Here is a 12932-nt window from a genome sequence, read left to right as displayed (position 1 = left end):
GGGGGTTGTGCTGGAACATGTGAGTTTCCAACAGCACTTAAAGGTAGAAAGCACTGGGAGGTGCACTCCAGCTCCAGGTAACAGACCACAAGGAAAGGTTCAAAGATAAAAATGGCCGTATGTCCTACAGATCATGGAGTGGCATTGTGGTTAGCACTGTTGCCTCACAGCACCAGGGACCCAGGTTTGATTCCCGGTTGGGTCACCATCTGTGCGGAGTCTGCATGTTCTCCCCTGTGTCTGCGTGGGTCCCCTCTGGGTGCTCCGGTTTCCTCCCACAGTCTGAAAGATGTGCTGGTTAGGTTCACTGGCCATGCTAAATTCTACTTCAGTATGCCCGAACAGGTGCCAGAGTGTGGCAACTAGGGGATTTTCAGAGTAATTTCATTGCAGTGTTAATGTAAGCCTAGTTGTGACACCAATAAATAAACTTTAAACTTTGCTACCTGGTCCTCAGGTGCTGCTTTGTACATCCTAATCGAGATGCGGGACAAGGGGAGGGAGATCTTTTCCATCCCACGTGAAGAATATCCTCCTGGTAACAACTCTGTCACCAGGAAGAAGGCATCGCAAATGTTAATACCAAGAATTTAGGTACTGAACGATGGTTGCAAAGACAAAGGAAGTTTACCAGAGTCAACAAGGTAATACACTCTTACTCTCTGCTCACACCTCCAGTCTTATTACTCACATTAGCCAGTTTCCCTCTTTCCTTCACTCTTATGCAATCACTGCACGTTTTACACCTCTTTCGTTTCATACTCATACACTCACCAGTTTTGCAATCCTAATTTCTCCACATTTCCCATCTGACCCACTATATAATAGCATTTGCATCATTTGATAAATGCCTGACAAGGATGGCGCAAACACATTCCCCTCTTTCTCACATTAGGTTGTCCAGGTAGCTAAGTGTGGAAGGGAGTTTCTAACTAGCTAATTAGATTTATAGGCAGAATGCAGTCTTTCAAAGGACAAGGAATCAGTAAAGAGTTAAATGATTATTGGGCAAGCTAACACAGACAGCTTACACATATGTGGATGCAGTAAAGGAGTCAGAACAAATGGTTATGATTTTCACTGCCACTTCAGGAAGAGAAAGCCAACCTTCCTGACAAAACAGCTTCATTCAATCGCATTATCCCAAGCACCAGCTCAGATATTGGCACCACGTGTGCTTTTGAGGTTAGCACTTTGGAGATGAGCTGAGAGGATGTGTCCACACATGATATTCAATCAAACAGGATGAGCTTCAGAAACAAAATAATCGCTGAAAAAAAGAGACATTTCTACAAACTGTCAACATAGAAACACAGAAAATAGGTGCAGGAGTAGGCCATTCAGCCCTTCGAGCCTACGCCTTCAATATGATCATGGTTGATCATGCACTTTCAGTATCCCACTCCTGCTTTCTCTCCATACCCCTTGATCCCTTTAGCCACAAGGGCCACATCCAACTCCCGCTTGAACATATCTAATGAACTGACCCCAACAGCTTTCTGTGATAGAGAATTCCACAGGTTCACAACTCTCTGAGTGAAGAAGTTCTTCCTCATCACAGTCCTGATTGGCTGACCCCTTATACTTAGACTGTGACCCCCTAGTTCTGGACTTCCCCAACATTGGGAACATTTTTCCCTCACCTAGCCTGTCTAGTCCCATCAGGATTGTATAAATTTCTATGAGATCCCCTCTCATTCTTCTAAATTCCAGTGAGTACAGTCTCTCTTCATATATCAGTCCTGCCATTCCAGTAATCAGTCTCATGAACCTTCGCCTCACTCCCTCAATAGCAAGAATGTCCTTCCTCAGACCAGGAGACCAAAACTGCGCACAATACTCAAGGTGTGGCCTCACCAAGGCCCTGTATAACTGCAGCAAGACACCTTTACTCCTATACTTAAATCCTCTTGCTATGAACGCCAGCATGCCATTAGCTTTCCTCACCGCCAGCTGTACCTGCATGCCAACCTTCAGCAACTGTTCCATCATAACACCCAGGTCACGCTACACATCCCCTTTTCCTAAACTGCTACCATTCAGGTAATAATCTTCCTTCCTGTTTTTGCCACCAAAATGGATAACCTCACATTTATCCACATTATATTGCATTTGTCAAGTATTTGCCCACTCAGCCAGCCTGTCCAAGTCACCCTGCAGCCTCTTAGCATCCTCCTCACAGCACGCACCGCCACCCAGCTTAGTGTCATCTGCAAATTTGGAGATATTGCAATCAATTCCTTCATCCAAATCATTTATGTATATTGTGAATAGCTGGGGTCCCAGCACAGAAGCTTGCAGTAGCCCACTAGTCACTACCTGCCACTTTGAAATGGACCTGTTTATTCCCACTTTCTGCTTCCTGTCTGCCAACCAGTTCTCTATCCACATCATTACATTACTGCCAATACCATGAGCTTTAATTTTGCTCACTAATTTTTTGTGTGGGACCTCGTCAAAAGCCTTTTGAAAGTTCAGATACGCAACAACCTTGTCCACTCTACTGGTCACATCCTCAAAAAATTCTAGGACGATTTCCCTTTAAGTGGATCCATGCTCACTTTGCAGACAGAAAGAACACATACAAACATTGTTTGGCCTTGAGGTTCAGCAGTGTACAAACATGCTTGTTTCAACTAAACAAATAAGTGACAGCCATTGACTGGTTCATTCCTCAGGGCAATGCCTTGACAAATCAGAATCAAGCTGCCTGGTTTAAATTTCAAACAATGCTAGGCAGTTAACTGTCAGTCATCATCAACTGATGCATTCTCCATGGCAATGTCTCTACCAATCAGAGTCCACTTGCCAACCAATCAGTCCTCTCTTCTCACACAGTATAAATTTGTCGATTTCCCTTATACTCATCAGGACAGTCACAGGGATATAATGTAAGACAAAAAGCTTCAACTAAAAAATGTCTCATTTTTCAGCAACATTAACGTTCTGTACTACCAAACAAATATTAGACAAAATAATCTTTTTCTATGCTACCCTGCTTTTTATCCTTATGACAAGTTGCTATTAGAAAATAAGCAAATGAATTGCAGTACCTTTGATAAAGGCCATATATGAAAATAAGCAAACCAATGATTGCAGGAATAAATAAGGTGACTAAAAGTTCGTCCATCAAAGCAAAATAAAGTGCAATTTTTTCTCCAAAATAGTTTCTAATCTTCCATAATGGCTGGCATCGGTAGGTTTGAGCCCAGAGTTTATCAAGAACAACCCATGCATTGTCACGACCTGTAGAATTAGGACAAGACCCATTTAATGCAATGTAAATATAAAATCAGATCTTACAATCAGTAAAACATAAACTATTTTGATTCCTTTGTTAACAATTAAAATTAAACAATAAGCACAGATTGTAGAAAGACATCCTGTAAGGAGGAAGATACAATTATGCATTACAGCAATAGCCATCTGTGCATGGAGTAGCTCCCTGGTTTTCGTTCTCATTCTAAACTTTCCCGTCTGCTTTACTGAAAGTATCAACTTGCTAGGATTTGCTTCCACAAGGGGCATTACCTCATCTAATTTGCTATTAAAATATAGAGGGTATCAGTACCTGTGTGAGACTCCATCCTCACAAGATGTCCACAAGTGCACACCTTCTAACACGAGTTACAGGATAGAGATTAGGAGATTTCTCAGCTTAACGCTGAGGAGATAAGAGGTGAGACTAAGGTCCCCATATTAATGAGGCTATGTGTTTGGAAGGGGGTAGGGGCGTAAGTGAGAGATTACGGGGTGCAAGATGGTGGCCGGACGGGACAAATTCATGGTCGGTGGAAGGAATAGCAGGGTGAAAGTCCATGGGTCAGATCGTCATGGGGTGAGCAGACAGATTGTGAGGACTTTGCAAGGTGAGTTTGTCTGGCCAAGCTTAAACACTTTTGCTCCGCCTGACCTACCAGTCGTACACTTCATGTACTTAGCTTGGGGATCTAGTCCTCCTTGCCTTCTTTCACCTGCTCGGTTTCCTGGAGCTCGGGAAACCTGGCCAGCACGGATTCAGAATGAAACCACTGTTAAAATGAAAGCACAGTAAGAAGTCTCACAACACCAGGTTAAAGTCCAACGGGTTTATTTGGTAGCAAAAGCCACTAGCTTTCGGAGCGCTGCCCCTTCGTCAGGTGAGGGGGACGAAGGGGCAGCGCTCCGAAAGCTAGTGGCTTTTGCTACCAAATAAACCTGTTGGACTTTAACCTGGTGTTGTGAGACTTCTTACCGGGTTTACCCCAGTCCAACGCCGGCATCTCCACAAAATGAAAGCACGCAGCCTCCTTAAAAGGTTTCAACAACTGACCCATCTCTTGAGAGCAGATCAGTCTCCTGCTCCTCTGACCATCTCCGTTAAAATTAGCAGTTGGTGGCTTTGAGGGGAGTTGGGGTCCCTGTTTCAGATTTTAAACTTTTTAACCTCCCCCCTTTAGCCACAAGCCCATGCATTTTGGCAGGGGCTGGGGCCGGGCGCAGGGGAACATTACAGCGCCAGACAAAGAGAATAGTTCTGTGGTCACACCATATACCATAACCATGATTAGCGTGTTAGTCTATTCTCATGGTCTTGGGCTTAAGACAAGTTCAAGCTCAAAGCATCCAAAAAATCCATCCAGTGTGTTATCTACATGTTGTTAATGGAGATGTAATCGATACAGATGTGTTTCGCATATGTTTTCCTATGATTGATGTCTCAATACAAGTTAAGCCAGAGGCTGGATCTTTTATTTTTAAATAATCCCATCAATTAACAAGAAATTACATTTAACACATTAAATACCCTGACCAAAGTGCTTCACAGCAGTGCTACTGGATGAAATTTGGCACTGAGCCACATACAGAGATATGCAAACAGGTGACTAAATTCTTGATCAAAGAGCTAGGTTTTAAAAATGTCTTAAAAGAGGAGAGGCAGAAGAGTTTAGGAAGAGAACACAAAAGATAAGGCATGAGCCAAAACCCACTATTCACATGAATATCTAATATACTATCAGCTTTCACCAAATTCCACCTGCAATTAATTGGTCACAAGGCTTGCTCCACTTACCACCATTTTCCAGTGTTGAAGATGCACTAGTCTCCTGTTCGGGTCCTTCATGCAGTGTGAAGGCGCATGTAAATGCTTTCTGCATTAGCAAGTATGATAAAGCGGGAATCTTTTTTACTGCTCCACCTTCTTTCTCCCAATCTATTTGCCAGAAAATAGCAACGTGCTTTAATAAGAATACAGTCAGTGAATGAGAGACCTCAGCCTTAATATAAATCTGTAAATAATGAATACAGAGTTTGATATTATTGAAGGGTAACAGGGCCCATTTGATGAGTGGCCAGGTGATCCAGGTCCCCATGCTCAGCGTTATGAGCCACGGCTAGTGGCGGAAACAACAAATGTTTGGTGGTGATACGAGAAGAGCTAGAATCTCGAGAGTCTGAAGCTACTTACAGGTGGAGGATCTTTCAGGAAGATCCTTTAAAAGCACACACAAGGAAAGCAATGGGGAATTACCTCACGTACTCTTTTCCTGAGTTATATTGCTGATTGAAATTGAAAATCGGAGGCCCTTACAAGAAACTGAAGAGGAAACATTAAAATCACCTGGTGTGAGGATTGAGCAGCGGACCTGCTTTAGGTATATCAATACCACCTGTACATGGGAAATGTCATGGCCTTGCATGCTGGTACTCTCATCCCTGAATCAGCAGATTGTGGCTTCTCAGGCTCACTTGATCACATATTTTAGGCTGCCACTTTAATGTGGTTCTGAGGGTGTGCTGCATTGTTAGAAGTGCTGCCTTCTGGATGAGATGTTAAGCTGAAGTGCTATGCAAAACACCCCATGGCACGATTAAAAGTGGGCAGCTTTCCTGATGTGCTGCCCATCATCCATAATTCAAGCAGTTCTTCATCATTCTGCTTTTTCTGGGATCTTGGTCTATGTAAATTAACTGACACATTTCCGTTTTCCAGCAGTGAATAGAGTTCTAACACTATACTGGCTGTGAAATACTTTGGGACATTGCAAAAGGTGTGATTTAATTGCAAGTTCTTCCTTACTCCTCAGACACGTCAAGCTGGAGACCTGTTTTTGGTTATGTGATTGTGATTTTCTATCTGACCATGCCTAGTACCATTGAGGCAAACAGCAGGCAAAGTTAGTCCTGCCTCCTTATTGACTTGAGTGGGGCTGCGCTGTTGGCTTCCTGAATGCTCAGCAGGTGAATGGACAGGATGCACTGATATCACATGATGCAGCCAGACTGATCTTCTTAAAGTCTGTCTTCTGCTCTTAAAGGCAGTCTGTTCCTCTTAAAGGTGAGCTGCACTCAGTGGAAGGGAACTGCTGCTGGTTGTCTGTACAGACATTGGTTGTAGGTAGGAGCTGCACAAATGGAGCAGCAGGGAAAAGACAGGCTATATGGCCTTCATGCTTGTGGTTGACAGGAGAGAAGTCATGTTGCCACAGGAGGACCAAGAGGCCCTCAAAGGTAAACATCTGAAGGGAATGGGTGCAGGTGACCAGGGAGACCAATGCCTGCAGTCTGGCAGTAGTGCTACAAGAAGTTCAAGGACCTCATACGGGTGGTCAAGGCCAGTGAGATCATCTCCTACTTAACACTGCACCAAGCAGTCATGCTGCTCAAAGCATCCCCCAGCACTTACCCAACTCCACTCCGTGGAACTCAGACTTAAAATCCCAATCCTTCACTTGCACACTACCCAATGATGCTAGCCTCGAACACACACATTGCACTGCTTCCCATATGTCCAGCTATTCAGCACTGGCAGGTATATCCCCAAAACACAGTACAACAGGATAACTGATATTCTTCCCTCACTCTTGTGGGACAAGGTGGCAGTAATCAGCAGGGGTAGAGCAGGACTAATGGGCGACAGGAAAGCCTATATCTGCTGCTGCTTACAGAGATGGTTCTCCTCACAATAGGCCCTGCCATGACAGAACTTGTTGAGTTTGGCTTCACAATGAACATTTGAGATGATGGTATGTACCTGCCTTATGCTCCCTCTCAACTCCCACCTTACTCTCTTTCTTCTATATGTGCAAGCTGTGGCCACAGGCCTCTTGCCCCCCTTCTCTTAGTCACTTCTCTAGTAGTTCAAAATGTCCAGTCTGATTTTATCTACGTAGTGTGGTGATAGTGTCACACAACACAATGGCAGGTGCTTTCAGGGTGAATTTGGGAAATTGAAGTAGTAGATTTTTCCTTTGTGTTGGTGCTCTCACCATCTGCCACAGGATCACTCAGACTGCCTGGTTGCTCAGACAAAACAGAAATTTAGTTAAATGAGTTTGGACATTATGGGGGCAATTCTCCCATCTTGCCGCGCTAATATTTTTGCATGGCGGGCTGGGAGAATCGTGTGTCTGCCGATTTGCGGGATTCACGCATCCATTCCCACGATGTGTGCATCTCCCAGCGTTGGATATCCGGAGACTGAGCTGCGCTGAAAACCGGCGGAAACACTAGGTAAGTGATTTAAATCTACTTTTAATGTCATTTAAATCTGATTAGCAAGCCCGGACTGAATTCTCCAGGCCCGCTAGCATCTCCCACCCCGTCAGGGGTATTTCACTCCAGCGAGCATCAGGCTAGCTCCCCACTTTCGGGGAACTAGCAGGATGACCCCGCTGGAGTGAAGGGATCGCAATCGGGGCCCCCCACGGGACAGGCGGTGAGGGGGTGGCACCCCCTGGGCACGAGCAACCTGGCAGTGCCAGCCTTTGGCCCCAAGGAGCAAAGTGACCATACCCAGGGGGCACCTTGGCACTGCCCATCAGGCATGGGGCAGTGCCAAGGGGGTGCAGCCTAGGGGCGGGGAAAGGCCTAGGGGGCGATTGATGGGGGTGGGGGATCCCGCTGCCACTGCAATCGATGGGGGCAGGGCTGGGGGGGGGGTCTGCTGGGGGAGGGGGGGTGGGAGGGGTGTTTCTGCTGGGAGGGATGGGAGGGTCGTCACTGCTGGGGATTGGGGCACCTGGAGATTGGGCAGTCTGGGACAGTGGGAGGGTTCGGGGCTGGCCCGCGAATGAACGGGGGGAACCGCGATCAGGCCGTGAATGGCAGTGGGGGGGGCAGCACTGCAAGGGTCCCGGGCTGGCCAGCAATCAAGCTGGCCAGCAAATTGCAGGCTGACAGATAGGGGGCACTGCACATGCAGAGGCCCGGAACTGTCAGCCTCTGGCGTGATTAGCCCCGCTCGCGAGCTTTTAATGATATTCCCGATTGTGATCTCTGCAATGCACAGCATCTGGGAGATTCTTGTCTCAAGTCGCAGTGAGAAAACCAGCGTGATTTGCACCAGTTTTCCCGCGAATTCGACAATTCAAACATTTTTGGGAGAATCGCGGCCTATATTTCTAAATTGTGGGAATGACATACCACTCTTTGTGTTACAACTCTGCAAAGCAGAACTTATCTCTGTTTCTTCATTAGGTTCACCTGAAATTATTAACAACAAATGTAAGGATATAATAAATGGCAGATACAAAAGTTTATTAAATGTATATAAACTTCAATCGAGTAACCCAAAGCTTCCAATAGTGTGAGGAGCTCTTTGATGGAGTGCACATCATCAGATAAAAAGCAAAAAATACTTCCTGAACAGAAATGCTGAAGCTGTAAATTGATGGTTCCTCAAAGTTACCTTTCTCCTCTTGATTTTCAATGGGTATTTGGATGTGAGTCAGAATGCGGTGAACCTACAACACAAACAGAATGTGCTGCCATTACGTTTCAGAAAGAAAGCTGTCACCAGTCTATTATCTGACCTTAGGACAGATAGAACTTTGGCATCTCGCAGGACTCACTATGTTTGATGCAGCACTAACTGAAACATGAGGCAAGATGCAAAGTACATTTATGAGATAGGGCTCTAATATTTCCAAGATAATGAGGGTGAACAGATTATTGTTACACGTGCGAGGTTTTATAAGATGACTATATTTTGGACTGTCTTAATTGTGGGCAAAAAATGGAGTAATGAATTGGGCCATGTGACTGCTATGAGTTCTGCCCGGCTACAAGCCTGACATCCAGGGGCCTGGGTCAGGCTAAAATGCTTGTGCCAGGTTTAAAATCTGAAATGAAAGGCAGAAGCAGATGTTCTTGTTTTTGCAGAAGTTCTGTCTCAGAGACTTTAAAGAGCAACAGAGGGAGAGAGAGGGAGAGTGAGAGAGAAGGAACAGCAGTTGCTGCATTCTGCAGAGGAGAAAGGCTGTTTTCTGTAAGCTACCAGACGGAATACTGTGGAAAACTTGACCAGTGGATGAAGAGAAGGAACCCTCAGCAATTTAAGGCCAGGACAAGGAATTACCTGAATGGGCTTTACTGCTGAAAGTTAGTTTGGGAATTCTCGAAACGTTGAGGGAAAAGACCTTCAATGGTCACAGAATATCACAATTCAGCAAAACAGGAAGAAGTAAATCCTCTGGGAGCTGAGAGTTACTGTGGACTGTTTCCTGTAAAGATTGTATTCCTGTGACAAGCAAGCTTAAGATAGTAAGGGTTATCTTTTCAGTGGTTTGGAATATTAGTTGCTGACAGAGTAATATAGTATTTAGCTAATGGTGATTTAAGTTGGTTTGTTACATTAAAAGTCTTAAAACCCGATTGCCAGTTTGGGAATTCAAATTCCTTGTTTAAAAGTTATCAATCTCTATGGGGATCATAAAAAAATTGGAGGGCCTGGCAGGATACAAATCCAACGGTTGGGAATAAGTACATCGGAAATTCTTAGATTGAACAAGATTTCACCGTTCTGTTTGCTGTTCTCATTGAAAAGTTGACATGGCTATTTCCACTGCTGATGCATTTCTCGAAAGGGAAGACATGTCCATGAATACCTTGCAACAGTTAACAAAGGTTAATTGTTGAAAGCTCGAACAGAAAAAGTAGAAGTAGTGTTCGAATTAATTGCAGAATTTGCAGAGATTGTTAACATACTGGCTGAACACCAGAACCTTGAGGAAAAAAAATGTAATCCAGATAGTCCTCAGGTTGAGTTAACTAGAATTCAATTAGACATTTTTAAAAACTGGAAATGGAAAGAGATAATTTTAATTCGTAAAGAAAGTGAAATGAAAAAACTTGAATTTGAAAGAGAGGAAAAAGAGATGCGTAAACTTGAATTAGAATTCCAAAGAGCAGAAGAGAAGGAAAACCTTGAATGATAAAGAGAGACAGAAGACAGAAAATATGAACTGGATAGAGAAAAGCTATCATCATCCGAACAGCAAGTGATAGGCAAACCTGACAATGATTCATATTTAACTCCTGTTTTTGATTTGGCAAGGAATACTCGCCCAGTGCCTAAATTGAGCGAGGGAGGAATTGAAATGTATTTTATGTTCTTTGAGAATTGCTGCAGGGTTAAAATCGCTGCAAGAAAATTGGATGGTCATATTGGAAAGTGGGGAAACCATTACTTATCTCTTTCAGAAATGTAATAAAGTCATCATGATACAGTGAAGAATGCTGTTAGAACCATAGAACCATAGAACATTACAGCACAGAAACAGGCCTTTTGGCCCTTCTTGGCTGTGCCGAACCATTTTTCTGCCTAGTCCCACTGACCTGCACCTGGACCATATCCCTCCACACCCCTCTCATCCATGTACCTGTCCAAGCTTTTCTTAAATGTTAAAAGTGAGCCTGCATTCACCACTTCATCTGGCAGCTCATTCCACACTCCCACCACTCTCTGTGTGAAGAAGCCCCCCCCCTAATATTCCCTTTAAACTTTTCTCCTTTCACCCTTAACCCATGTCCTCTAGTTTTTTTCTCCCCTAGCCTCAGTGGAAAAAGCCTGCTTGCATTCACTCTATCTATACCCATCATAATTTTATACACCTCTATCAAATCTCCCCTCATTCTTCTACGCTCCAGGGAATAAAATCCTAACCTATTCAACCTTTCTCTGTAACTCAGTTTCTCAAGTCCCGGCAACATCCTTGTAAACCTTCTCTGCACTCTTTCAACCTTATTAATATCCTTCCTGTAATTAGGTGACCAAAACTGCACACAATACTCTAAATTCGGCCTCACCAATGTCTTATACAACCTCACCATAACATTCCAACTCTTATACTCAGTACTTTGATTTATATAGGCCAATGTACCAAAAGCACTCTTTACGACCCTATCTACCTGTGACGCCACTTTTAGGGAATTATGTATCTGTATTCCTAGATCCCTCTGTTCTACTGCACTCTTCAGTGTCCTACCATTTACCTTGTATGTTCTACCTTGGTTTGTCCTTCCAAAGTGCAATACCTCACACTTGTCTGCATTAAACTCCTGAATGCATATGAGCTAGTTCAGGAAGTTTACAGGTAAAGCTTTGAACTCACGGAAGAAACAGAAACAAACTTTTGTGGAATTTGCTAGAGATAAGGAAATCAATGACTGGGTTTACAGGTGCCACCGAAGTCAATGGACTTTTGGCTGGCTTGCTGTATTTACCACAATGGGACTCACCATTGTAAGGCTGGAAAATCCCAGCTGATATTTTGTCAGTTGTATAATGCTATGAATGCTTTGCAAGATTTTGAAAACCTTAGAGAGGTTAATGTCAGGGGAAGAATTTTAAAATAGTGCCTCTTCAGGAAAAAGGTTTCCCGAGGAGCTGATACGGCGAGCTGTCTCCCAAATATATGAGTGACAGCAGACCATTGTTTGCATACCTACACAGAAACTGAAGAGATAAGAGATCTGATGGGGCAGCACGGTGGCATAGTGGTTAGCACTGCTGCCTCACAGCGCCAGGGACCTGAGTTCGATTCCTGGCTTGGGTGACTGTCTGTGTGGAATTTGCACATTCTCATGGGTTTTCTCCGGGTGCTCCGATTTCCTCCCACAGTCCAAAGATGTGCGGGTTAGGTGGATTGGCCATGCTAAATTTCCCCTTAATGTCAAGAGGACTAGCGAAGGTAAATTCATGGGTTATGGGGATAGGGCCTGGGTGGGATTGTGGTTGGTGCAGACTCGATGGGCTGAATGGCTTCCTTCTGCAGGATTTTATGATCTGATAATGAATAGAATACTGGTTACAACGAGGAAGATAACAGAGATAAGCGATGCACAGAGTATTAAAAGGGACAGTGCCATAAAATTACTTTTCTCCACAGGTTTGCCAGAATTTATAAGCCTACACTATATTAGGCCTGTAACTATCGAGCTCCAGGGCAGTGTCAGTGTAACTGGAGGTTATGCCAAAAATGTGCCAGGGAACACCACCCGTCATCTCACCGGAGGTTCCCAGGCAGGGACTGCATGGTAAAGGCCAGGGATGTTCAAACTTCCAATGGGCAATTGCCCTGCATTGGGAACCATCCGGAAATGCGAACTTGGATGGTTCCAACTGTGTTACATTAATAATTACCCAGAAAAAAAACTAGAAAAAAAATTAAATTTGTGATGTCCTGGGTAACTATAGTACTGAACCACCCTGACCTGACAGGACACCCCCTATCCATCACCAACCCCCTGGGGTCACAAGCACCTCCCACTACTCCCCACCCCACCACGAATACTTATCTGACCCGTTACAGCTACCCACCCCCTGAGTACATCCCCACACCCTGACTGCTCACGGGATCCCCTAACTCCTCAGGGGACCTCCTGGGTAATTCCCCACCCTCCCTACCTCCTGAATCCGCCCTCCAACCACCCACAGGACACATTCAGCCTCCTGAGCAACCCCCGACTACACCTACCCCACAACTAATGTTTCCACCCCAGGCTACACCTCCATTATCCTCCACACCTCCCCTTGCCCAACTGCCCTCCCCACCCACTGTAAATGACAGTGAAATAAGATTACAAGGAAATATTTTATTGCAGACTGGAGAGCTTTAGGAATCAGTGCCACACACACAGTCAATATGTTTTTTAATATTATTGTCCAA

General features: G+C 44.5%; 1 protein-coding gene across 1 annotated transcript in view; it reads right to left on the bottom strand.

The window, feature by feature from the left end:
- The window catches only part of LOC144499975 (anoctamin-7-like), a 51454-nt gene that overhangs the window by 31270 nt on the left and 7252 nt on the right, over nucleotides 1–12932 (bottom strand). The window contains exons 3-6 of the mRNA XM_078222712.1: nucleotides 8672–8726; nucleotides 8410–8466; nucleotides 5054–5194; nucleotides 3054–3246 (exon numbers count right to left, since the gene is read on the bottom strand). Of these exons, the coding sequence (XP_078078838.1) occupies nucleotides 3054–3246; nucleotides 5054–5194; nucleotides 8410–8466; nucleotides 8672–8726 (446 nt within the window). The remainder of the gene's footprint in view (nucleotides 1–3053; nucleotides 3247–5053; nucleotides 5195–8409; nucleotides 8467–8671; nucleotides 8727–12932) is intronic.

The sequence above is a fragment of the Mustelus asterias genome, chromosome 10 (genome assembly GCF_964213995.1).
Source record: "Mustelus asterias chromosome 10, sMusAst1.hap1.1, whole genome shotgun sequence".
In the NCBI taxonomy this organism is placed as follows: domain Eukaryota; kingdom Metazoa; phylum Chordata; class Chondrichthyes; order Carcharhiniformes; family Triakidae; genus Mustelus; species Mustelus asterias.
This window is presented reverse-complemented; position numbering and strand designations above follow the sequence as displayed.